General features: G+C 37.3%; 1 protein-coding gene across 1 annotated transcript; it reads left to right on the plus strand.

Annotated features, from left to right (window-relative positions):
* Positions 1–34: 34 nt before the first annotated feature.
* LOC123239749 (interleukin 18 receptor accessory protein) lies at positions 35–27,785 on the plus strand. The gene is made up of 10 exons (XM_044667046.1): positions 35–107; positions 1,014–1,332; positions 1,424–1,604; positions 5,034–5,184; positions 7,098–7,169; positions 7,398–7,521; positions 11,708–11,859; positions 15,917–16,054; positions 27,061–27,231; positions 27,383–27,785. Exons 1-10 carry the CDS (start codon positions 35–37, stop codon positions 27,739–27,741), a joined length of 1,740 nt encoding a protein of 579 aa, XP_044522981.1. The 3' UTR covers positions 27,742–27,785.

Below are 27,785 nucleotides of genomic sequence, written 5' to 3' on the forward strand. Positions count from 1 at the left end.
GAGACTGATATCAAACAAGCAAATTAAAAAGACAATGTTTTCTTTGTATTGCATCTTTCTTTGGCTTATCATAAGGACAGGAATCAAAGGAGGCTCTGATCTGTCAGGTAAGGAAATACATTTCACTTTTCATATTGACCTGTCAAAGTCTAAAGTGATAGATTATGTATATCAATATCACTAGTGTGTTATGTTAATTCACATAATTTCCATTTTGTTAAGGAAAAAGATAAAGAGGGAGAAAATATTGGGAGAGAATTGCTTCTGGCTGCTCTAGTGAATTTGTACACTGGAATCTATTTATCGCAGATGGTCGGTTAGTGAAGGAAATCAAAAAGTCATGAATCATGATTAGGCGGTTTGTTTCTTGCTTTTAATAAACTGGGTGGTTCAGATGTACTCAATTACTTTTATTGAGCCTTCAAAGTGACAACCACCATACCTGGCAAGTGTAGCCATTGTCCTCTGTTAAGATATTATTGTATGTAGAGACTCATGTAGAAAAATGCTATCCACAATCAGAGAAGGAACTGTGGGAGTCTGGTTGCAGATAAAAGCATGCCATCTTCCACTTTCTTTCATGAGAAATTTTACTATATGTGACATTTGTGTCTTCTCCACGGCATGAGCAATATGGAAATAGGTATTACATGAAAGTACGAGATGTGATTCTTATAGGTCTTGTTAACCCTATATCTCAGACTATTTGCTGCCTCGGGAAGGAATGAGAGAAGGAAAAGAGGGAGAAAATCTGAATCTTAAACTGTCAAAAACCAATTGTCAAAAATTGTTTCTACATGTAACTGAAAAAAATATTGCTGTGTAAAAAACACTGTATGTAGAGAAAAAAGCTTTATTTTGAGGAATATGCAAAAGTATATAAGAACCTTGCTACCAAGATCAAACTGCTGCCAGGTCTGATTGTAGAAGAAATGGTAAATTTGTTGAATAGAGCCAAACTCTGAGTTTCATCATCTTACTAGCTTCTCCACTTCTCTATTACTCTTTTTCAGGCTGTCCTACAAATAACTCCTGGAGATATCGTGCAAGGAGTGGAGAGAAGTTTTTCTTATTCTGTGATGTTCCTAGGCGAGATCTAATTTCAAAGAAACGCATTTGTGGTAAAACTTCGTGCCCAGATATCAGCTGTTCCTCTGAGGTTCAGTGGTACAAACAACCTCAAAATGGATCACAACCATATGCTATTCTGAATGAGCACTCTCATATCACATGGGAAAATAATTTACTTCAGTTTTCGCCAGTTGGGATCAATGATACCGGGTCTTATATTTGTACTTTCAAGTATAAACCAAAGTTTGAGGTGGAATCCAGGTAATGTTCATTCCTACCTGAAAATACTACCCAATCTTTGTTTTATTTTAATACAATAAATATATTCACTAAAGCTTGTCATCTTCTCCAGGCAATCCAGGGGAACAACCTGTTTTCTTAATATCACCTTAGAAGTTCAGCCAAAAGAAAAGACTCTCTGTTTGAACTCTGTAAAAAATGAGCTGTTCCTTCTCATTGGTAGCACTGATACAGTTCCTTGTCCTGGGGCAAACTGTGAGGGAGATTTACAGAGGGAAGTGACATGGTATAAGGTAAGACACAAAGTGTCATCAAGTGTAATTCTCATCACAAGCATCATTCTCATAATGTGTAACTTAAGTACTTAAAACTAGGGCCTCCAAATTCCCCAGGGCTGATTCTACAGTAGACTTGGTATACTTGAGCTCTGGTGTCAAGGTAACTGGTTCATCTTTTAGTACTTATGTCGTACTATGAAAAGTGCCAAAGGATCTGACATTCTCACCCACAGAACCATGTCTTTGGTTTAGAGCATCATCTCTAGAATATCTTTATTGAAGTGCAAATATGCTAGAAGGGAAAATATCATATGAACCCATTAGTATCTGGTAAGGGAGCTCAGCTTAATTTATCAGACAATTTAACTGTCGCCTGAGAATGCAGAAAGTTTGACCTTGAAGGAATGGGATATGTGTTTGAAGAAAAGGTCGAGAGCTTGGGTATCCCCCAGCGAAGAAGAAAATCTGTGAAGAAAAGAGGGAAAAGCCAAAGTTAGGTGGCATGGTATGGATGATAAAGTAGCAATAGAGATTGAGAAGACTGGTCAAACAGATTTAAAAAAATCCAGGAAAATTTGAGTCATAAATTCCAAGGTGAAATCATATCAAGGAGGAGAACTGTGTCAATTTTTTTTTAATCCTTAACTTCTGTGTATTGGCTCATAGGTGGAAGAATGGTAAGGGTGGGCAATGGGGGGTCAAGTGACTTGCTCAGGGTCATACAGCTGGGAAGTGTCTGAGGCCGGATTTGAACCTAGGACCTCCTGTCTCTAGGCCTGACTCTCAATCCACTGAGCTACCCAGGTGCCTCCTTGATGCTGATTTTCAAAGAAGCAGAGGAACTAAAGTCCAAAATGCCAACATTCTCTGAATTATGGAAAATAAAGAAGTTCCACAAAAACATTTGCTTCATGGTATACTCTAAAGCCTTGGACTGTATGGATCACAACAAAATGTGGCAAATCCTCGTAGAGGTAGGAGTATCATATCATCTTACTTGTTTCCTAAGGAATCCACATGTGGACCAAGAAACAACAGTTAGAACCAAACATAGAACTACTGGTTTAATATTGGAAAAGGAATATGACAAGGCTGCATATTGTCACCTTATTTATTTAACCTACATGCAGAGTACACTGTTATGAAATGCCAGGTTAGATGAATCAAGAGCCAGAATTAAAGTTGCTGGGAGAAATTTAATATAAACAATCTCAGAAAAGCAGACATTATCTCTCCAATCACAGAAAATAGAGAATTAAGAAGCTTCTTGATGAGGGTGAAAGAAGACAGTGAAAAAGCTGGCTTAAAGCTTAAATTTAAAAAAAAAAATAGGGAGTGGACAACTGGCTTCCATCATTTCCTGTCAAATAAAGGAATAGGAAATGGAAGCAGTGTCAGATTTTATATTGTTGGGCTCAAAGATCACTGCAGTCAGCAACTGCAGCCATGAAATTAAAAAAACATTTCTTCCTTGGAAGGTAAGCTATGGCAAATCTGGACAGTATGGTAAAAAACAGAGTTTTCACCTCGCTGAGGAAAGTCTGGATAGTCAATGCTATAGTTTTTCCACTATTAATGTATGGCTCTGAGAGCTGCATTAAAAGGAAACTTGAGTTCTGCAGAACTGATGCTTTTTAGTTGTGGTGCTGGAGAAGACTTTTTTTTTTAAAAACCCTTGTACTTCGGTGTATTGTCTCATAGGTGAAAGATTGGTAAGGGTGGGCAATGGGGGTCAAGTGACCTGCCCAGGGTCACACAGCTGGGAAGTGGCTGAGGCCGCGTTTGAACCTAGGACCTCCTGTCTCTAGGCCCTGGAGAAGACTTTTGAGAGGCCCTTGGACAGCAAGGAGATCAAATCAGTGAATACTTAAAGAAAATAATTTACACTGTTCAAATCAAATACTAAAGCTGAATCTTAACGACTTGGACCACATAATTAGAAGAAATGACACATTGGAAAAGAAAACTCTAATGTTGGGAATGACTGAAGGTAAAATGAAAAAGAGATGGCAGAAGATTAGATAGATAGATAATGTCACAGAAACAATGAACATGAACTTGGACAGACTTTGAAAGAAAGTAGAGGAGGATAGAAGGACCTGTGGAGCTATTGTCCATGGGTTCAAAAGGAGTTGGACATGACTGAATGATAAGAATAATAACAAATATCTGCATATATATATTCTCATTGCCCACCTTCTCTATTACTGTAAAAGGCATCATCATCCCTTAGACATGCAACCTAGAAGTCATCCTGCTTTCCTTACCCTCGATATCTCTCAACCTCATATCTATTGCAAAGACTTGTCAATTTTTTCCTTACATCATCTCATGAATATGTTTCCATCTCTGTTCTGACACTCTCACCACTCTGGTGCTGGCCTTCTATCATTTTATACTTATATAATTGCAATAGCATTTTGATTGGTCTACTTGCTCCTACTTTCTTTCCACTCTAATACATACCCCATTTAGTCAATAAAGTGATTTTCATAAAGTATAGGTCTGCTCATATCACCTCTTGTACTTAATAATAATATAATAATAATAATAATAATTAATAATAGTAATAATACAGGGACTCCCTATTGTGTCCAACATCAAAAACAGAATATTCTGTTTGGCATTCAAAGCCCTTTATAACCTACAACTATCCTACCTTTCCATTTCTCTTACACCTTATTTCTCAGTACATACTCTTCCATTCAGTGACATTGGCCTCCTGGTTGTTCCACAAACAAGACACTCCATGTTTCAGCTCCTGGCTGCTCCCATGCCCAGAATATTCTCTTCCCTTCTCCCCTTCTCCTTTTCCTCCTACAACTCTACATACTGACTGCCCTGACTTCTTTGAAGTCTTAACTAAAATCCTTCTTCCTACAGGAAGCCTTTCCTAACTCCTCTTAATTTTAGTGCTTTTAATTATTTCTTATTTATCTTGAATATAGACTGCTTTGCATATATTTATTTTCATGTTGTCTCACCTATTAGATCTCCTTGAGGGCAGGGATTGTCTTTTGATTCTTTTTTTTGTATCCCCAGTCCTTAGCATAGTGTCTATTATGCTAAGCATTAAGCACCAAAGCTGGTGCTTAATAGCTGTTTACTGATTGACTGATTGCTTACTGCTTGTTTATTAACTATTCATTTTTATTGAGAAATGTTCCAATAGTACAATGTTTCAGAAATATAAGGAGTTTTTTTGGCACTTGTTTATGGAAGAAAAGAGAATCTAAACATGTCATATAACAGTTTCTATGGGAAAATGTATTCCAAGTTCAAAACCAATTTACAACAAATTTTTAAGTAAAAGGTAATTTGGACTGATCAAATCATTAAGATTTTACTGTAGTATGTAATTGTCCCAGAGACTGGGACCACTAATATAAATTAATGATAAAGCTAAAAGTCTAATTATTTTATTTTTGTTTTCTCTTGGATTAGAATGGAACACTACGTCCTCAATGGACAAAGACTCAGATAGACTTTGAAGAAATTTACTATCGAGATCGTGGTGTGTATGTATGTGATTATAACCAGTCTATTAACTCGACATGGTGGATAGTCAGAGCAGTTGTTGATGTGATAACTATTGGTAAGTTATATTTAGTCCTATAAAATTCCTGAAAATGTAGCATAGAGATTCTGACTAACATTAAATTGATCTGGTTGCTCTTAGTGTCATTACCCTAGTTATGGGGTCAGGGGAGAGAGGGAAATCCTCTCTATTTAGATTTTAGGATATGTTAGTAAAAAAAATTATTCAATTTCTCTACATAAAGGGAATTGTTTCCATAAATTTACAAAGCCCATGTAGTTTTAAAATTCATTTGAGACTTTAAAAATCTAAAATTAATTTTTGAATATTCACATTTTCAGTAATTAACAATTTCTTTTAATCTTCAGGGAATTTCTAATTTCCATATAATTTTAAAAGTTGATGGGGGCAGCTAGTTGACTCAGTGGATTGAGAGTCGCAGACAGTTGATCCTGATTTAGATCTGGCCTCAGAAACTTTCTAGCTGTGTGACCCAGGGCAAGTCATTTAATCCTCACTGCCATGGTTGCTCCTTTGCCTTGGATCCAATCCACAATATTGATTCTAAGACAGAGAGTAAGAGTTTTAAAAAAAAAAATTCTTGCTTCCTCTCTCACCCCCTTTTCCAAAAAATCATTTTGAAAACTTTCCCAAAGATAGAGTCAGTAGATCAAGATCTAGTGCAATTTAAATAATCAAGAGAGCTACATTGTCAGTTTTAAATTATCCTCTCTATTTTTTGATATTAGAATTTCACATATTTGTAAAGATTCGGGTTGCAAAATGGCAAAAATATTTGTTAAAATTGTTTCTACATGAAATTGGGGAAAATACATTAAAATATGATATCTTAAAAATTAATTAAAAATAATAGTATGAGGAAACAGACTTCAGTTTAATATAGAGAAACATCTTAATGATTAGATGTAAGTGCTATCCAAAAAACTTATTAGATAGCGAGCTTCCTGTCACCTCCCTGGCTTGATTCTTTGGCAGGAAAGAAGGAAAATGGATGTGATATCTGAGGGTATTGTCTTCCTCCATATCATGCTGTCCTTAACAACTGAGAGTACCATATTGCTCTGGGCATGGTTTGCATTGAGTCCATTCAGAGCAAAAATTCTTATTTAAACTCTTGCCTTATACTTAATCTCTAGCTTAGGTTTTCTGAATCTATAATTACCCGTAATATCACAGACAATAAGGAGTTATTAAATAATTCCTATGTCAGGAATTGTGCTAAGTACTGAAAGTATAAAGGTAAAACAAAAGAAAACAAACAAAAAACCCCAACCAGTCCTTGCCCTCAAGGAGTTCATCTTTTCTCTTATGGGAGAGACATGACAACCACTGTATACAAGACATATATGCATAAATGTGAGGTTATATGTCCCCAAAGATTTGGTGCCATTTTAAGATTCAGTAACAAAAGATTTTTGGAATATCCCTCTGTGTGTGTGCGTGTGCGTGTGTGTGTGTGTGTGTGTGTGTGTGTGTGTGTGTTGAGTTTGAGCCTTAACTTGTGTTCCTGCCTCTAATGATAACAGCTTGTGTTGTCTCAGGCAAGTCACTGCTCTTCTAGGAAGGGGTCATAACTTTAAAGATTTCAGTTGTTGTTCCATATGCCTGTCCCAAGTCATGAAATAAACATTATGTGCTAGTGCTCCCTTAATGGTTCTTTAGAGAATATACTTTCATTTAGAAGGCTGTATGATATATGCTGCCTCCTTAACACATACACACACACACACAAACACACACACACACACACACACACAAAAACACACATACACTCCAAAACAAAACAAAACAAAAAACCTGCTCACCTAGTAATATGGTGGTATGCAATTGATGTTAGAGGAGAAAAGTGTGAAATATTTGTTTCTAAATCAAGTACTTGTTCCAAAAAATTATAAACAAATTTGTCAGTTTTCCTAATGCAAAGAGTAAAACTTTGTATTCTTTTCTAGTGGAAAATACTTCATCCAAGCCACACATTCTTTATCCAATGATTGACAATCTCATATTGGAAGTAGAACTTGGTAAGTTGGGACCTATCTCTCTCCTTAATGGACCTAGGGACAATGGAAACCACATATCTCGGCTGTTCTTTATTTGCATCTTTTCAATCAGAACTGCCATTCCTGTGTCATAGTGTTCATCTCTGAGAATGATTCTCTTGCCTTTTTTACTGCAGTCAATCTCAGCTTCCATAAAATGATCATATCAGATTCTTCCCTCCTATTCTCTCTTTTCTCATTGGTTTCCAGGAAAGCCATTGACTCTTGATTGCAAAGCACGCTTTGGCTTTGAAAGACATTTCCACCCTGTGATAAAATGGTATGTTGATGATCCTGGGCTTAGCAGGAAAGAACTAAGAGAAGGAAACAAAAGGTAAGACAAAAATCCAATGAAATTCAATTACAACTTTATTAAATGCTTGATCCTCTTAAATATCACTTACATCATCCCTAAAATGAAACAATTAGACTTGTCGGCTTCTAAGATTCTTCTTAGCTCTATGTTTATGGTCTTATAAATTATACATGTTTAAAAAGTCTTAATGCAGATTTAAGCTTTAATAGATCAAACCTATGCTAACATACATTAGCATAATGTATATACATGTATATAACATGTGTACACATGTGTACAATATGTGTGTGCATATCCTTTTTTTAATCTGCTAAAAAAATTGGATTCCAAAGAGTTAGACATGACTGAAAAAACACTGAACAATAACAACTACATAATTAAAGGGCATAATTAAAGTGGCTCAATGGATAGAGTGTCTGAGGCCAGATTTGAACTCAGGAAAAGGGGTCTTTCTGAATTTAGTTAGAGCTTCTAACTCTTAAGTCCTGTATATTTTTTTAATCATATGGTTAAAATTTGGACTTCCTCAATCCACTGCACTACCTAGTTACCCATATACATGTACTCTATCTCTCTCACAGATATACACATACACAAGTGCATATACCCACATTTATAGAAAGAGAGAAAGGAGACGAATAGATGAGTATAAAGTCAGAGATGGAAGACCAGGACTCAAGTCCCACCTCTGACACATACTATGTGGCCCTAAGCAAGTCACTTGAGATTTTAGCTCCCCAGGCAACTTTCAGATATTCTAAATTGCAGAAAAAGGACCATTATAGTGGAAAGAGATGCTTCATTAGTAGTTTTCTACAACAATTAAATGGGTTCATGGGATCATAGCTCTAGAGGTAAAGGTAATTTAGGAGCCATATGATCCACGTCTCTTATTTTACAGATTAGGATACTAAGGTACAAAGAAGTTAAGGGACTTGTCCAAGATCATGTAGGTTATTATCTTAAGAAGTGGGATCATGAATCTGCTCCTGTACATACATATACCCACATCTCTTTCTCACATACACACAAACTACTGTCCTTTATATACCCACATCTCTCTATCTCTCTCATATATACATATATTATACATACATACATACTTAAATGTCAATGCAAAGGCAGAAAAAGAAGCTGTGACTTACTGCCAGAAAAGGTCTTCAGATTTAGGGTTTCTGACTCCCAGTCCTGTATACTTTTTTAGTCATAAGGTTGAAATATGGACTTCCTCTTCCAGAGCATTACTCCATGATCCCATGACTCAAGTGAAGCAAGTAAACAGGTTGAGGGACCCTGTGGTCCTCCCAGGTGCCATTCTTTCCAGGTGGTGATATATGTTTCAAAGTTGGCCTTGCACCACTACCCTTGGTCCTGAAGGAAATGGTTTTCTGGGGAACAAAAAAGTTCATTAGGCTAGGGCCACGTTTCCTTTCCAAGACAGAACACCAAAGCTTTAAACTCTATGAGAGGGACAATCAAATTGTTCCCTTCTCAGTACTGATCCTTCTGTCCATGGCTTAATCTTGACATTAGCTCAAACCTACCATTGCTTCACTCATACCTCACAACTCAAAACCTGTCTTCCTCAAAACTTGCCAATGCCTTTTGTAATAAGGGGATTTCAGGATGTATAAAGGGACTGAAGCTAGGGGTAATAAGGGCTTATTACAAGGAGGTAATAAGGGCTTAGGTTATAGATAGTAGCTGGTTGGAATAGAGGATAGGCACTGTGGATAGGGGTTTGTGAATCCCTCAGGCAATATAGTGGATGAGGAAGGTACAATGATGAAGGTTGGTAGTTGAGGTGGTAGGAGAAATAAGGGAATGTCTGAGTTTAGGGAATATAAACACTGAGGTACCAAGAGTTGCAAGGGAGAGGATGAGTTAATCTAAGGCAGGCAACAACAGCAGGGAAACACAGACTGGATACTCAGGTTAGAGACAAAACACTGAAGGGAAATAGACTGAGCCCTTCAAGTAAAGGACACTTTACAGAGCCAGGTTAGAGCTAGTCAAGAACAGCTTGAAACTGACTTGAGGCTTCTAGTCAGTTTCACAGGAAGGGACTGGAGGAAGTATTGAAGTTACACTTCCTCCAAATGGATACCTTCAGCTTCCCTCAAACTCCTGAGAGTATGTTATTCCTCTCTCTCCTCCTCCCTCTCTTATTAATCAACTGATGAAGTAGCCAAAAGGTTTTGATTAAATACAAACGGGGTTTATTGTCTTCTAGGGTAGATTGGCAGGGTAGAGGATACAAGGTAGCCCTAACAGCCGCTTAGAGAAAGCTTCAGATGCGGGAAGGGAGGCAGGAACATGAGACTGAGTAGGAACCAGCCTACTTCAGCCCCAAGAGGGTTTGTAGTCAAAAGGGATAGAAAAGCTGGATACAATGATTCAATAGGTAAATTTATAACAAGGGTAAACCCTATTTGACTAAACTATCAAAGATTTGAACTAACTCTCAGATCTACTCTCCTTTCCAAACTTCTCAGACATTCAGATAGGGAAAATGAAGGTGGGAATAAGGTAAAGTAGGGAGATTCAAAGGAATTAGCTAAATTAATAATTTTAAAAGAAAAGCTGCAAAATATAGACCAGGTTTCAATCTAAAGAAGGAGCTCAGATGGACCCTGATTCTCTCCATGAATTCCCAGGATCAACTGAACTTTTTCCCAAGATTCTAAAACCCTCCTTAACTGACTGAAGAATTCTGCAAAGCAGTTATGCTCTGCACCACACTTTAAATCACATAGTCCCAGTAATCCTGCCTTGGCTCATAGTATGTTGTGAGGAAGATTATTTAGTATTAGTGCATATAGTTTCTATGGACCTAGCAGGAAGGGCTGGAGGATTCCAAGATGGAATGAAGGAGCAGGAAGTGGGGTTTGTTCTCTGAGAGAGACTCCATTAGTGGTTGGCACAAACTGTTGCTAGCCCTGGGAGATCTCAGAGTTAAGGACACCCTGCATCCTGATTCCCTGGGATCCTGAGTGGTGGTGGCTTTCAGCGAGTGGACAAGACCTGCAGAGCTGCATCAAGTGGAGGAGGGGTTTGGGATCTGATGGACAGCATCTCAAGCACACTCTCTCTACTTGGATACCTTGGACCACCTTGGCTTTTGGCATCCTGTGATCATCCTTGGATAACTGGGAGAACCCTCAAAGCCACCCTCAGGCCTTTTAGCTGTGCTGGTCAAACCTGGCTGGAACCAGGTTTGAAGCGGCCTACCCAGTGACTCCAGCACTGCTCCTTTGAGGCCTGCCTGGCCCAGGTCACTTAGAGTTAGAGTAGGCAAGTCCTCCCCTTGCCCCTGTGATTTGCCCTTTAGGGTTTTAAGTGCAGAATCCCCTATTCCCACCTTTATTTAGTTAATCATAATTAAACTGTTTAAAACTTTTATCTTGCCTGCTGGTTCCATAGACTCTGGCCTAGTGGTGAGCTGGGAAACAGTTAGCTTAATTGCCATTCTGACAGTTAACAGTTAATACCAGCTTAGCAGTGAACTCTGGTCTCCCTATCCTGGTTGGTCCTGTCTCTCCTTCAACCCAGTGTGTGTACCCACAACCATTTAGGTTATATTTTAACATCCCTAGTGCCCCATCTGTTTACAAGTAGATACTCATTAAATGTTTATTGATTGACCAATTAGGTACATCTCTGTTAAAAGGACTCACTACTTTCCTGCCCAATTCATGTAACGTCCATCAGATCTTAGGACAAGAGAATCTGGAATAATAATCCAGCTCTGACTTTTTTCTCCTATTAAATATTGCATGTGACTATTTCATCATTTTAATCTCTACATCTAGATTGAATAAAAGGGACATGAGATTGTAGAATTTAGAAGTACAAGTCTTTAGAAATTATCAAGGTCCATAAAACAAAAGTTAAAAATTGGTTTTACATATAATTGAGGGAAATTGTTTTTAAAAAGAAGAAAAAAGAAATTATCTAGGTCAATTCTTTCATTTTGAAGATATGAAACTGTGACCAAAGGGAGAGTAACTTGTATAAGTTCACAAAGGTAGTGAGTAGCAGAGTTCAGGATTCAACATGAATCCTCTGACTCCAAATTTAATACTTATGAGATAAAATTTTCACTCTCAGAACTGTAGATAAGTGTCAAGTAAATAGTAACTCACAGGAGGGACTAATATGTACTCTTTGCACTGGTGACAACCTCTGTATGTATCTTCCCTAGTACTGACAATGACGTGGAGTGGAAAACTATACACTACATTGCTCACTTGAAGGAAGTAACTAAAAAAGATCTACGAAGGAATTTTATATGTTTTGCTCAGAATTCTTTGGGGAATATTACACGAACGATCAAGCTGAAACAGAAAAAAGGAGGTAAACCCCAAAGTATCCTGTTAGAAATGTGGTCTGTCCATGTCTTTAGGGAAGTGGGTATGGGTTAGGCTTTCTTGCTAAGGAGAAATCAAGTACTATTTTCAGCTTCATTTCTATCTGACTGCCAAACCCTGGAGACTAAGCCTTTTGGTCATATTCATTAAGAAGGAAGGATGAAATAAACATTTATTAAACAACAATTAGGGGCCAGGCATTGTCCTGTGTTTTAGAAATATTATCTAATTTGATCCACACAACAAGCCTAGGAGGTAGATGCTATTATTATCCCCATTTTACATGGGAGGAAGCTAACCTTTTTTATTTTCGGTTTCCAGATATTTTTACTAACACTTATAAAATATCTCAGGTCCCTTTTATTCAATCTAGATGTAGAGATTCTCTTGTCCTAAGATCTGATGGACGTTACATGAATTGGGCTAGCAGTGTTTGTAACTAAAAGCAAATCATTTGTTTAAAAAGACAGTCTAGGAGGGGAAAAGGTGCCAGAGTGACAGTTGAAGTGGGGGTATAAAAAGGGGTCCCCAAGCCCTGACTTCACTTCTGGCTCTGAACTCTAGGGTTACAAAGGTAAAGGGTGGAAAAGTGGGCCCTGGGTGGTCTGGGTGGTCTCGGGTAGATTTATTAGGCAGGTAGGAACAACTACCATTGCTAGCCAAATTCAACAGCTCTTTGGCATACCCAACAACCCTTATTATGAAGTAAGAGGTAAATTCTACTCTCAAGACATCAGCATCTGACCCAGAGCTTGAGAGCCCTGGGTCAGCAACCAAAAATATCAGAGTTGAGATTTGCCCTCAAGGCTTTCTCATACTGCTGCACCTAGAGAAGATCAATCTGTGTTTTCTAAAGTAATTTAGTCATATAGTTCAGCCAAGATCTTTAGCTTACCTTCAACCTCTTTCTAACTCCCTTTTACCTGATCCAATTTAATTACCAATAAACCCATTTTAACCTCAAGCTTAGACATCTTGAAGCCATTGCCTTCACTTAATCAAGGGGCAATTATCACCAGCAGTCAGATCAGCTTAATAACTCTAGTTGGCCAGCCTTTATCAAACAGTTTCATTTCAGGAAGTCCCGACCTCCTTCCTGGAAACTATACCAACTGTCCAATAGAATTGGTTTCAACTCCCAGGGGCAGAAGCAGAGAATCCTGATCTTAAAGGGGTCTTGACCTTGCTGGTGAGGGAGTTCATCTAACTCTCATTCAGCTTTGGTGTAGGACCCCTCCTTCACATACCAACTTCTACATCTGCCTAAGGGCCCCTTGGGCTGCCCCTATATCACCCTTATATCATTTACTCTCCTCCCTTGCATTACAAAAGCCCTTTGGGCATATTTCCAATTTGCCTTCCTGAATGGTTGTATCAATTCACAACTCCACTAGCATTGCATTAGTGTACCAATTTTGCCACATTCTCTCCAACATTTATTATTGTCCTTTGCTGTCATATTAGCCAATCTGCTACTTTTGAAGTGGTACCTTAGAGTTGTTTTGATTTGCATTTCTCTAATCATAAAAGATTTAGAACACTTTTTCATGTGCTTATTGATAGTTTTGATTCCTTTATCTGAAATTTGCCTATTCATATCTCTTGCCCATTTATCAATTGGGGAATAGCTTGATTTTTTGTACAATTGATTTATCTCCTTATAAATGAGTAATTAGATCTTTGTCAGAGGTTTTTGTTATAAAGATTTTTCCCAATTTGTTGCTTCCCTTCTAATTTTGGTTGCATTGGTTTTGTTTGTACAAAACCATTTTAATTTAATGTAATCAAAATTATTCATTTTACATTTTGTAATATTCTTTATCTCTTGATTGGTCTTAAAATCTTTCCTTTCCCATAAATCTGACAGGCAAACTATTCTATGTTCACCTAATTTACTTATAGTTTCCTTCTTTATATTTAAGTCATTCACCCATTCTCAATTTATCTTGGTGTAGGGTGTGAGATGTTGATCTAAACCTAATCGCTCCCATACTGTTTTCCAATTTTCCCAACAGTTTCTGTCAAATAGTGGTTTTTTGTCCCAAAATCTGGGATCTTTGGGTTTTACATACACTACCTTGCTGAGGTCATTTACCCCAAGTCTATTCCACTGATCCTCCCTTCTGTCTCTTAACCAGTACCACATTGTTTTGACAACCACTGCTTTATAGTACAGTTTAAGATCTGGTACTGCAAACCCCCCCTCCCCCAGCCTTTACATTTTTTTTTTCATTATTTCCCTTGATATCCTTGATCTTTTATTCTTCCAAATGAACTTTGTTATAATTTTTTCTAATTCTGTAAAAAAGTTTCTTGGTAGTTTGATAGATATGGCACTAAATAAGTAAATTAATTTGGGTAGGATTGTAATTTTTATTACATTAACTTGTCCTACCCATGAGCAATTAATGTTTTTCCAATTGTTTAGATCTAGTTTTAATTGTGTGGAAAGTGCTTTGTAATTGTGTTCATATAGTTCCCGTGTTTGTCTTGGCAAATAGATTCCTAGATATTTTATATTATCTAGGGTGGTTTTAAATGGAATTTCTCTTTCTAACTCTTGCTGCGGAGATGTGTCAGAAATATATAGAAATGCTGATGATTTATATGGGTTCATTTTCTGTCCTGCAACTTTGCTAAAGTTATTGATTATTTCCAGTAGCTTTTTAGTTGATTCTTTAGCATTCTTTAAGTAGACCATCATATCATCTGCAAAGAGTGATTGTTTAGTCTCCTCATTGCCTATTTTAATACCTTCAATTTCTTTTTCTTCTCTGATAGCTACTGCTAGTGTTTCTAGTATAATGTTAAATAATAGAGGTGATAATGGGCATCCTTGTTTTACTCCTGATCTTATCGGGAAGGCTTCTAATTTATCCCCATTGCAGATGATGCTTATTGATGGTTTTAAATATATAGTGTTTATTATGTTCAGGAAAGGTCCTTCTATTCCTATACTTTCTAGTATTTTCAATAGAAATGAGTGCTGTATTTTGTCAAAGGCTTTTTTTGCATCTATTTAGATAATCATGTGATTTTTGTTGGTTTGGTTGTTGATATTGGCAATTATATGGATGATTTTCCTAATATTAAATATCTGTGGTTTTCTTGGCGTGGATACTGGAGTAGTTTGCCATTTCCTTCTCCAGCTCTTTTTATAGATGAGGAAACTGAGGCAAATGGTTAAGTGATTTGGCCAGGGTCATCTAGCCAAGAAGTAGCTGAGGCTGAATTTTAACTCAGGAAGATGAATCTTCCTGATTCCAAGTTCCATGCTCTATATGCTGTGCCACCTATGCCAGACTATATAGCAAATTCACAGGAATAAATGCCCTCAGGCTTCCTGGACTTCCTCACTCATTGCAAACATGATAAGCATATTACTATAGAACTGGAAGGGAACATAGAGGCCATCTAGTCCCAATTATCTAACTTTTAAGAAGAGAAAACAAGCCCAGAGAGATTAAATAACTTGCCTTAGGTTACATAGCTAGCAAGTGGAAAATTAGGATCCAATATCACTTTTTTCTGACTCCAAAGCCAGATCTCTCTATGTATCTAGCACTGCCTTTCATCTACCTTTCTTCAAAGAATTATTTATATGGTTTGGGAATGCTGCTGATGGAGAAGTCTTTGGAAAAATGATTGTAACCTAAAAGGTTCTATTTCTGAATATGGGTCCCTTTTTAATGTTGTTGTTTAGTGTTTCTCAATTGTGCCCAACTCTTTGCAACCTCATCTGGGATTTTCTTGAGAAAGATAACTGGAGTGTTTTACAATTTCCTTCTCCAGCTCATTTTATAGATGGGGACCCTGAGGTAAACAAGTTTAAGTGATTTGTCCAAAGTTACATATCTAGTGAATTTCTGAGACCAGATTTGAACTCGGAACGATGAGTTTTCCTAAATCTTTGCCTGGTGCTATACCCACTGTGCAGTCTACATGTCCTATCCCCTTTCCAGTGTACTCTCATGTAAATGTGATTTTTTCTCTAGATCCATTACTTCAAGAGACAATAAAAACTATAATTTTTTTCTCCCCAGTGCTTTTCACATATATACTATTTGGCACCACTATAACAGTGGTGACAATCCTGATGACAAGTGCATTGATTTATCGTTACTGGATTGAAATAGTCCTTCTATACCGAACTTACCAAGCAAAGGATGAAACTCTAGGAGGTAAGTTCCGCAACCTTGGATTTTGTCTTTAGAACTGAAATAAATGATAAATAGTGAAGAAGAAGAATAAATAATAATAAATAAACAAATGATTGGAGCAAATACAATTAATAATTAATATAATACAATTTCAGTATGTCGTACAATGCAATTAATATAATACAATTTCAAACTACTATAACTCTAATCTGGCATTATAATTATTGACAGAGTAAGCAGCCAAAACAAAAACAAAATTAAATTTTAATGCAGTTAATCTTAAGTCCCCATTCTAGTGTCTCTGGTGATAGCTTTGAATAGTCAGCTCTCTCATCACTACCATAAAACTGCCTCAACAACTAGCATCTTTCTCTCAACATCCTTCAAAACCTCCACAAATCATCACACACGGTATCTAAAACAGATTTACTTTTTCAACAAGAGGTCCATTAAAAAAATGTAGACCATGAAATTTAGTAACAATCAAGCATTATATACAAGGGTACAAATAGTGGAAGATACCCAAATTTGGACTTGTTAAGAGAAAAGCACTAAGTTTCAAGCTGCCTATGTCTTTTAACAGGAGGGAAGAAATGTTTTTTCTTTCTTTCCCTACCTGCTCTGGAATGCTTCAGAAGACTGGATGTCTGAGAACCCCTTGAATATTTTTATTTGCAACAAGCTCTCTAAGAGCAGTGTTTGTTGTCCTTCTTCATAACTCTTTCTAGTCTGGAGATTTGCTTCCAAATTCCGATGAAAATAAAGAGCATTAGGAATGAAAGAGTTAAGAGGGGTCAGTATAAAATACATCTCAAGTGAAATTCTCAAATATGACCAAAATTTTTCAAACTGTAGGAAACTTGAAAAACTCTACCTTGTAATATTGTTTAGGCAATATATTGACCTCATTCTGAAGGTAGGTGGCACAGCAGATAGAACACTGGGTTTGGACAAAGGAAGACTCAAATTTATGAGTTCAAATCTGTCCTTACACACTTACTAGCTATGTAAGCTTGAGCAAGTCATTTAACCTTTTTTTGCTTCAGTTTCTCATCTCTATGATGAACTGGAGAAGGAGGCAAAACATTCCAGAATCTCTGCAAAGAAAACTCCAAATGGGGTCATAAAGAGTTGCACAAGAGTCAACAACAAAAACGAGTGGATTTCTGAAAATATTCTCCTAGAACTGATGAAATCTGAGTTCAGATTGAAGTATATTTTTTATTTCCCTTGGTTTTTAATTTGAAACATGGCTAATATGGAAAAAAATGTTTCACAAGACTTCACATGTATATTGAGTATCATATTGCTTGCCTTCTGAATGTGAAAGAGAAGGGCTAAAGGGAAGGAGGGAAGCAACTTACAGCAAAAAAAGTTTAAAAAAAAGACCACTGGACCATGCTATCTATTTTTGTGAGATGTGTATTGTTTGAAGGAGAAATTCATCTTCACCTTCCTCCAGTCTTTGTGGACACTGGCCCAACATGTACTTCATAACAAAGAGTGTATAGCAAGAGTGTCAAGTTTCAGGAAATATTTAGGAGAAACAATTAGGCATAAAATAGTAACCGATTGTAAGTAGCTGTCAGTTCTGCTCTGGATATCTGAGTATGTCTGACAGAATACAGGGCATATGGTAGAGTTCTAACATATTTATTGAATTTTTTTAATCTTACTTCAACCATGTTCCCTAATCATCTCCTTAAGCCAGAGTATGTAAAGGTATTTCTCATACTAGTAAAGGAGTGGCCAGGTGGCACAGTGAGTGGATAGAGTACTTGGCCTGGAGTTAGAAAGATCAGAGTTCAAATCTGACCTTAGACATTACTAGCTTAGTGACCTTGGGCAAGTCACATACTTCCTGCATAAACCTGGAGAAAAAAAATGGCAAACCAGTCTAGTATCTTTGCCAAGAAAGCCCCATCGACAGTTTGGTCCACAGGGTCATAAAGAGTCAGACATAAACGAATGACTAAACAACAAATACTTATGAAGAGTTTTGGGGGAAATAGAAAAAAAGGTTTTTTAATATGTCCACAAAAGTTCTTCTCTCAAGCCTTGGAGAGGAAAGTTAGGTTCATTATGGCTAATGATGGGGAGGGCGAATAACAATATTGTAAGAAACTTTTGGATTATCCATAGCTGGTGTATAGATTTTTTAAAAGTCAATCTACATGTTTCCATTGAGGACTGCAACGTGAATACTGCTTAGTGGAAGGATGAGAAGATGGTTGTAGAATGACCTAAAAAAATGAAAAAGGGCTATGAAAATATAAGTTTTGTCAGTAGTAAAATACTCCAATTATTTATTCAGAAGTGAGTAGTATAGTATAATGGGAAGAGTAAGGGTTTGAAGACAGAGGACCCGAGTTTGATTCTAATCTTAGTCACTATCTGGATGATATTGTTCAAATTTTTTCATCTCCCACTCTACACCATCATCAGTCTTCTATCAAAACAATTTCCTAAAGCATAATAAATAGGACCATATCTTCCCCCTGCTTAAAAATTTCTAAGACCTGCTCTGTTTCCTGACCTGGGCTGGTTTGCTTCTCCTTGGGTAACTTAGTGGTCCTTCTTCCCCAGTGGCTCAATATATTAATGCTGATTTTAATGTAGATACATAATTAGATTAACCCACTGTAACTCAGAATTCCCAAATTGAGATCTACCAGCCTACACTTCTTAGGTAGCAGGGATCGGAGCACAGGTACTTCCAATGGATCCATCCACAGCTACTTGCTTAGTGCTTACTATGTGCCAGGTGCTGTACTAAGCACTGAAGAAACAAAGAGCAAGTAAAAACAGTACCTAGCTTCAAGGAGTTTACATTGAATTGAGGGAGACTACTTCTATAAATCAAAATATATGAGATAAACATGAGGAATAATGAGGATAACCCTAGAGGAGATGGCACTATTAATTGGGAGACAAGAAAAGATCTGCAGGAAATTGTGCTGGAACTGAGTCTTAAAGGAACCCCGAAATTCTAGGAGTCAGAGGTTAGAAAGCAGAGATTTCCAAGCATGTGCGATAGCCAGTACAAAGTCACGGCAGTGAAAGATGAGATGTCATGTTTGGAGCAGACCACTGTTACTAGATTGTAGAGTATGTGGCAGGATATAGAATGTTTAAAGATTGAAAAAGTAGGAAAGGGCCAGGATATAAAGCTTTTTTATTCACAGAAAACTCCATATTGGATATTGTTAAGAGAGAGCTATTGGAGTTTCTGAAGCAGAGAGGTGATGTGAATCTATCAACACTGGAGGAAATCATTTTGGTAGCCAAGTTGATGATGGTGTAGAATGGAGAAGGACTTGAGAAAGAGAAAGCTTATTATGATAGTCCAAATGAGAGGTCATAAAGGCATGAATTAAGCTGCTGTTTATTGAGTGAAGAGAAAAAAAAAGTTGATGAGAGATAGTGTAGAGAAAGTAATGAAAAGATTTCACAACTGACTGGATGCCATGTTGGGGTCAAGAGATAGGAGTCTAGGATGATACTGTAGTTAGAATTCCAGGTGAATAGGAGGATGGTAGTGTCCTGGACAGTAACAGGGATGTCTAGAAGAGAAAACAGTTAGATGGCACAGTGGATAGAATGCCAGGCCTGGAGTAAGGAAGACCTGAGTTCAAATCTGTTCTCAGACACTTAATATCTATGTATCCTTGAATAAGACACTTAACCCAATTTGCTTCAGTTTCCTCATCTGTAAAATGAGCTGGAGAAGGAAATATCAAACCATGCCAGTATCTTTGCCAAGAAACCCCAAATGCAGTCACTAAGAAAGAGATATGACTGAAGGGACAGAAAAAGACAAAGAGAAGAGATCGTTGGTGTAATCAGGGAGCAGAATAATTAGTTCTGTTTGTTTGAAATGACTACTTATAGGGCTGCCTTGTGTTTTTTATACTCCACTCTAAATGCAAAAATTATTATTGAGACAAAAATATTTTTCACAAAACAGGAATGAAAAGAGCTCCTCAGCAGCAAGGTAAACAATTTCCTTAAGTTTAAGTCAGTTACTTGGTCATTAAGTCACTATTAGAATCTTAGGGATGGATTAAAAATCAAGTGAAACTAAAGTCTCTTCAGCTCTTAAATTCTTTGATTTTGTGTCACAGTTCAATTTCATATTTTTAGAGCAGTAATATAGTTCCCTCTGCTGGTAAAATTCAGAAATTCTTTTTGAATTGACATTCATTTATTTAACTATTTACTCAGCACTTAGGTGGATTGTTTAGGATGACTAGCACCTCTGGTGTGAGGGTTTGCCTGGCCCTTTTCAGGGTTGCTCAATAGCCTTTGGTGTCCACCTTTCACCTAAATCTCATCTGTGGTTCCAAGAATCCACAGCATGCAAAGGCTAAATCCGTGTAAAACCATTTTGGTAGGCAGACTAAACCAGGTTGACAATAACCATAGTCAGTTAGGGGATGTCCACAAAGCATGTGAATATTTCCCCTGGAGGAATGGGCAGATGACTTCCACAGGTGGGGGGAATAGGTGGATAAGAACAATTCATTCCAATGTCTAGGAAGACAGCTGAAATTGTGACATATGATTGTGATGGAATGCTACTGTGCCATAAGAAATGATAAGTATATTAATTTTTATAAAAACCATTAAAAGACCTATATGTAATTATGAAGAATGACACAGGCAGAACCAAGAGAATGTTATATACAGCAACAAAAATATTCTTTGAAGAATATATGTCCACTTCCAGAGGAAGAATTGACAAAGAGAAACAAACAAGGCATATTATTATATATGCTTTTTTGTTTTGTTTTGTTTTGTCTTTTTTTTTTTTGGTCAAATGATGCCTTCTCTTAGTATAGGGAGGGGAAGGAAGGAAGGAGATATCTGAGAACTTTAATGTAGCAAACAAATAAATAAATAAATAATTTTAGAAGATCTAAGGATACAAAGACAAAATCAAAACAGGCGTTGCCTTTTAATAGTTTATATTCTATTGGGGGAGAAATGTGTGTATTAATACACACATGCATACAAAAGGGACCCCAAAATAAAATAAAATTTAATTTTAAAAAGTAGATATGACATAATCATAGAAGGAAAGGAATTATCAGCGAAGAGCATTGGGAAAGACATCCTGAAGAAGGTATCATTTAGGCTTAGTCTAAAGTGAAGAAGAACATTGCAGACTGAGAGACAGGCAATACAAAGGCATAGAGATGGGAGTATCATGTTTGAGGAACAAGAAGAATGTCAGTATTGCTAGATGGTTTATTGTTCTACTTTGTACTCAAAGATAACCAAAACAACATCACTGTTGATATCTTTTGACTGGAGCATAAATTGGATTTAAGTGAGGCAGAATTACCCAAAGCTGTCATCTGCTTCACTTTCTCATGCAAAGTCATGGAAGTACAAGTAGTGGGGGAAAAAGGCAAGATGATTGGCGATGGCTCAGGGTGCAGCGGATCACCTTGGCATCTTTAATGTTGAACTAATCTCCACAGCACCCCCTTCATGACCATTGGAACAAATGGTTTTCATCTTCCCTTTCATTGGGGGAAACATTCACATGTCTGGGGTTTAGGAGGTGTTCAGGGAAGACTCTGGTATGAAGGTTTACTGAGACCTTTTGGGGCATGCTTTCCTTCTTTGGTGTCCACCTACCACCCAACTCTTATGTGTGGCTCCAAGAAGCTGTAGCATGTGCAGTGATCACAGTAAATCATTTTGGCAGGTGGGTTAAATCAAGTTGAGGGTAACTGACTGAACTCAAACTCATTGGCAAGTTAGGGGGATATCTACTCTATCTGTCATGCAGGATTATAGAATGTGGAGAAAGGAATGTTTAAGAAGGCTGAGAAGGTAGTAAGATGTCAGGTAATAAAGAGTTTTAACTTTCAAACTATATGATCAGTCTTGTCTGTTAGGAAAATCATTTTGGAAGCTATGTGGAAGATGAATTGGAATAGAGAAAGTTTTTAAAAAAGGGGGACCAATTAAAAGATTGTCTTAAAATTGAGGATAGAACAATTTCAGTTGAATGATGAGGTTAGATTCTAGATTACAAGGGTGTGAGAAGGGACTGAGAGAAGAGGACTCAATGTAAATGGTTTAGAGTGAGATGGCTTTTTCTAAAAAATTAGCTGTAAAAAGGAGTAAAGAAAGAAAATGTTAACTTGAAGAGATGTCAGGGATTAAGTAAAGGGTTTTAAAGATTGGGGATATTCAACTATCTTTAAAGACAGTAGGTAAGGAAACACTAGATAGAGAGAGATTGGAATTGAGAGAACTAGGTGATGATTATAATAGCTACATGCTACTACTACATACTAGAGTTGGGTAGAGGGAAAAAGATCAATGGGTCAAATGGAAGGATTAGTGTGGGCAAGTAGAAAAAGATCTCCCATTCAGAAACTAGAATAAAAGATGAGAAAATAGTTTAAAGGTTAGGGGATTTTAAAATGGAGAATAAGAGAAGAAGTAGCTGTTGGCAAATGTCCTCAATTTTCTCAGTAAAGTTTTAGCTTGCTTTTAAATTACCTTAGTACTTCAAAAAAATTGTGCTTTCAATATTGTAGGCACTCATCAAGTCACAGAATCACAAAATTTGAAAATCAGAAGGATCCTCCACCATAGCATACCCAACAAGTGGTTGTTGGTTGTCTAAGCTTTTCTTGAAGACTTTCTAAAAGATGAAACAGAGGGAACTCATCACTTCTCCCAGCGAGAGAGTATATCATTTCCAAAATCCTTAATCCAAACCTAGATCCACAATTTGCTGTGGCCAGAAATTCTATCACCCAGTGGTGATGAGTCCTGAACCTGGCCAGTCTTATCATCACAAAGCTGAATCACTGATCTGTTTGGTTTCAATAGGTGCACAATCTTCGTTCAGATCCATACTTGGGGCCTTTTATTTTGGAAGGACCTGAAAGAGGTTTCTCTCTATTGATGGAAGAAGACAAATTCACCTCTGCTCCTTAATGAAGTATTAGATTAAGATTTTAGGGGGTAGGCTTTTAAATTACTCTCCCAAATCAAGTCAACTGAAACCTAAGCAAAACTTGGTGAGACATTGTTTTTATGTTATACCATAAAGTAAGTACCTATTGAGCTATTAGGCTATCTGAATAACTGGAAGCTAGGAAAGATGCTAAATACACCAGGAAAATATAAACAGACTAATGGTTTAAAAAGGAAGAGATAATCTCTTTTCTCCCAGATATTCTCTTCTCTAGAGTTTTATGACATTGCTCTCTCCTCATCCTACCTCCTACCTTTCTGATGATTCCTCCCCAGGCTTTTTTGCTGAATTTTCAAGACCAAACCCATTAATCCTGTGATTCTAAAGGATTATTATTGGCTCTTTTTTCTTTTCCCTCAATTACACTATATTTCTTATTGATCTCATAAATCTTCCTGTATTCAATTGCCTTTATGCAAATTATTCTCAGATCTATTTATCAAGTTCTAACCATCTGAATTCGTTTCACTTCACACACTTACCTATTAGACATCTCAAATTAGATGTTTATATATATATATATCTAAAACTCAACTAGACCTCAGTGAACTCCAGCTCCCTATTACATTTGGAATCCCTTTTGTCATTTAGAGCCCTTCAGAACTCAACCAAGTTCCTTTATATAGTTCTAATTTTCTTATACTTTACTCCCCTCTGTTTTCATATGATCCAGTAACATGGTCCTTTTGCTATTTCTTGAAAACAAAATTCCTCTTAACTCTGGGCCTTTTCATTGACTATCATCCATGGTTGAAATATTCTTTCTCCTTATTTCCTGCTCTTAATTTCCTTTAAGATTCAGTCCAAGTGAAGGCAGCTGGGTAGCTCAGTAGATTGAGAGCCAGGCCTAGAGATGGGAGGTCCTATGTTCAAATCTGGCCTCAGACAGTTTCCAGCTGTGTGACCCTAGGCAAGTCACTTAATCTCAGTTGCCTAGACTTTACTGCTCTTCTGCCTTGGAGCCAATACACAGTAATGACTCCAAGACAGAAGGTAAGGGTTTTAAAAAAAAAGATTCCATCTAAGTCCCACTTTCTGCAAGAAGCCTTCTCCAACCCCTTTCTCCTACCCCACCACTGCTAGTGTCTTCCTCTGAAATTATTTCCAGTTTGCTTTGTGTATATTTTATAAATTATAAGATGTACAAGATATTCAGAGAAAACTAGCACCTGTGATGTGAGAACTTTTTGAGAGCTTTTCAGGGCTGCTTTCTTCTTTTGATGTCCATCGTCTATCCATCTCTCACCTGTGGTTCCAAGAAGGTGTAGGATGTCCATTGGCCACACCCTGGTAAACCATCTTGACAGAGGGCTAAATCAGGTTGAGGGTAACTGAGAGGTCTCAAGCCCATCAGTGGGTTAGAAGATTGTCTACCCCAAGCATGTGAAGAACTTCCCTGGAAGAATGGGCAAATGAAAACAATTTGTTTCAATGGTCATATAGGCAGCTGAAACAGGCACTGAGGAGAGCTTAGAGCTTAGTCAGACATCAAAGATGCCAAGGTCATCCACTGCATCCCAAGCCATCACCAGATATCTTAACTTTAGTCTGGCCACTGGACTTTGATGACTTTGGAAGACAGAATGTGGTTGATGACTTTATGCAACTTTGCCTAGATCCACTTTATGGAGAGTCAAAAGATATCCCCTAGTGATGTTATTTTGGTTCTTTTAGAGTACAAAAGATAACAACCAATCTTATACATAATTATCATGTTGTCTTCCCTTAAAGGACTGTTTTTGTCTTTCTTTGAATCTTCAGTGCTTAGTCAGGTGTTTCCTATATAGTAAGTATTTAACAAATATTTACTTTCTAACTGAATGATGTGGAATTTACAGAAAAATCATGATAATTTAATAATTATTATAATTATCATAATTATTATTGAATCATAGACCCTGAGCTAGAAGGGACCTAAGAAATCATTTGGTCCAATCGCTTCATCTTTCAGATGAGAAAACTGAGACTTAGGGAAGCCAAATGGCTTAACCAAATTCATACAAGTAGTAAACATCCAAGGGCAAAATTTGAACCAGAGTCCTCTGACTCCAGAGCTATGTTCTTTCTACCTCATACAAAGTACTACAGAACATCATTCCAATGCATGTCCAAATACAACTTGTGAATCATCCAGATTCTTGTAAAAATAATAATTCTTTTTGCCTAGTTAATGTAATTATAGTTTCATGTTTATATAAAATGTTGTTATCTAGCATTTTCCTCACACTGGGAGGTTGCCAAAACAAATATTATCCACATTTAACAGAGAAGAAACTGAGGCTTTTACCTCATATTACTCTTAATCATCACCATAATTAATTTAATTGTCATTTTTATAATCATTACTATTAGGTGACTTATGCATGGTCACAAGGCTCATAAAGGCTAGAGCAACAACTTGAGACTAGGTCTTTCTTCTTTGATGCCAAATCCAACGTTCTTGTTTTATACATTTCAAAGAATTCTCATATTTATTTTCTCCTTTATGCATCACAGTATTCCTGTGAGATAGGTAGAGCTGACATTATTATCTTCATCTTACAAACATGTAAACTGAGATCCCAAGAAGTTAAGTGACATGTCCCCCAAGGTCACATAGCAAGCTGGGGACAAGACCAAGACTAAAATCCAGACAATGCTATCTTAATTAATTAATTAATTAAACTTATTTGTTTGTTTAGCACGTTAGTTTTGCTAATACACTTTCCCCACAGAACTTTGAAGATGGAATTGAGGAAATTTATGAGAGTTAAGTGAAGTATTATCAAAACTACATAATTATATGTCATTATATATTATTGTTACCGGAGGAAAATGTCATTACAATGAACTTTAAGCACGAATCCAGGGTGTCTTGTTTTGGCTTATGGAATTTCTTGAGTCAAGTTTTACTTTTAAGTAAGGGAGACATTGAAAAGCATTCATAAGAAACTTCACTTTAAAAACTTACTATAGGGGCAGCTAGGTAGTACAGTGGATAGAGTGCCAGGCCTTGAGTCAGGAAGAACTAGGTTCAAATCAGGTCTTAGACACTTCCTAGTTGTGTGACCCTGGGCAAGTCATTCGATCCAGGTTGCCTAGTCCATGCCACTCCTCCATTTTAGAACTGATACTAAGATAGAAGGTGTGTGTTGAAATTGAAGGGAGGAAGGTAGGAGGGTAGAATGGATGGGAGAAAGGAGAAAGGAAGGTAGAGGAAGAGAAAGGAAGGTAGCCAGGTCCCAGCCCTGGCAGGGGAAATTGATCAAAGCTCCTAATGAAATGATCAGAGAGCAACTTTAGGGTTTGAATAGCTAGGTTTTATTTTAATTAGAAAGGGAAAGGTCTAGGGAAAACTAGGAGGTCGGAAGAAAGGGAAAAAGGCTCCAAGAGAGAGATCAGGGTCTCTGGGTAGAGAGCACTAGCCCGCCTCCTTGGTGGAGAGAGTGAAAAGGCGCCAAACTTTCCCTTTTATACTTTCCCTGACACCTCCCAAGAAGGAAGTGGGAAGTGTCAGGGGAAGTTGTAGCAGAGAAAGTCCTGGGAGTTGTAGTCTCCCAGGGTTTAGGATAATTCCAAATGACACAAAGGTAAGGTGTTTTTTTTTTTGTTTGTTTGTTTGTTTTTTAAGGACTTATTGTTGTTGGTATAAAAAAAATTTTGGAGGGGGTGTTATAGTGAAATTCATTGCAATGGGCTATGGTCTATAATTAGCCTATCTTTTAACTTTAGAATAATGCTAACCTCCCAAAGTAGGGAAAGTACTGGATAGGCCAAATAGTGGTAGCACACATTCCTGTAATCTGAGCTGAGGCTGGTAGATCTCTTGAACTCAGCAATTCTGAGCTATAGGGGACAAAACTGATCACAGTAAATTCTGAACCAATATGGTGAGTCCTCAAAAATTGTGTCAGGAAGGAGGGTACCTATCCAGGTCAGAAATAAAGAAAGTCAGAAAACTCAGTGATGATCAGTATTATACTTGAAGTTCAAATGGAAAATGGATTAAGTTTTTCCCCCTCTTTTGTTTCTTTCCTATCAGATAAAAAAGAATTTGATGCCTTTGTGTCCTATGCTAAAGATTCCTTTGATAATCTGGACTCTTCATCTCTGAATGAGGAAAGCTTTGCATTGGATTTACTCCCTAAAGTGTTGGAAAACAAATATGGATACACCTTGTGTTTGTTCGAAAGGGATGTGATCCCAGGAGGAGGTGAGTGAGTGTAGTTGGGATTTCCTTCTCTTCCTTATTATGGCATCTGTGTTGTAAGCATGCTCTGGATTTCCTGGAGGACCCCGGACCCCAGATGCTTGCAGTGGCCAGCAGTGTGTACGTAATGAAATACTTGTTTCTTTCCCTCCAGCTTACACAGAAGATATCGTGAAAATCGTCAAACAGAGTCGGAGAGTCATCTGTGTCCTTAGCTCTAGCTATGTGAACAGCCCCAGTGTCTTTGAACTGCAAGCCGCAGTCAATCTTGCCTTAGAAGACCAAACATTGAAACTCATTTTAATTAAATTCTCTCCCTTCAAAGAGCCAGATTCTTTACCTCACCAAGTGAAGAAAGCCCTTAGTGTCCTCCCCACGATCACCTGGAAAAATTCAAAATCAGCTCCTCCAAATTCCAGATTCTGGAGCCGCATCCGTTACCACATGCCTGTGAAAAACCACTGGAAATTAGGAAGTGCAGTCTTCAATTTTTTTCCAAGAATTTTCTCATAGAAAAGAAAGAAAGAAAGAAAGAAAGAAAGAAAGAAAGAAAGAAA

This window comes from Gracilinanus agilis, chromosome 3 (genome assembly GCF_016433145.1).
Source record: "Gracilinanus agilis isolate LMUSP501 chromosome 3, AgileGrace, whole genome shotgun sequence".
NCBI classification, from domain to species: domain Eukaryota; kingdom Metazoa; phylum Chordata; class Mammalia; order Didelphimorphia; family Didelphidae; genus Gracilinanus; species Gracilinanus agilis.

What these genes read in the sequence shown, in the direction of transcription:
- LOC123239749 (XM_044667046.1), top strand. Translation starts at nt 35, where the DNA reads ATGTTTTCTTTGTATTGCATCTTTCTTTGGCTTATCATAAGGACAGGA. An exon ending in CTAAGAGAAGGAAACAAAAG is followed by an intron (nt 7,522 to 11,707) that starts GTAAGACAAAAA and finishes TATCTTCCCTAG; the next exon opens with TACTGACAATGACGTGGAGT. An exon ending in AAAGGATGAAACTCTAGGAG is followed by an intron (nt 16,055 to 27,060) that starts GTAAGTTCCGCA and finishes CTTTCCTATCAG; the next exon opens with ATAAAAAAGAATTTGATGCC.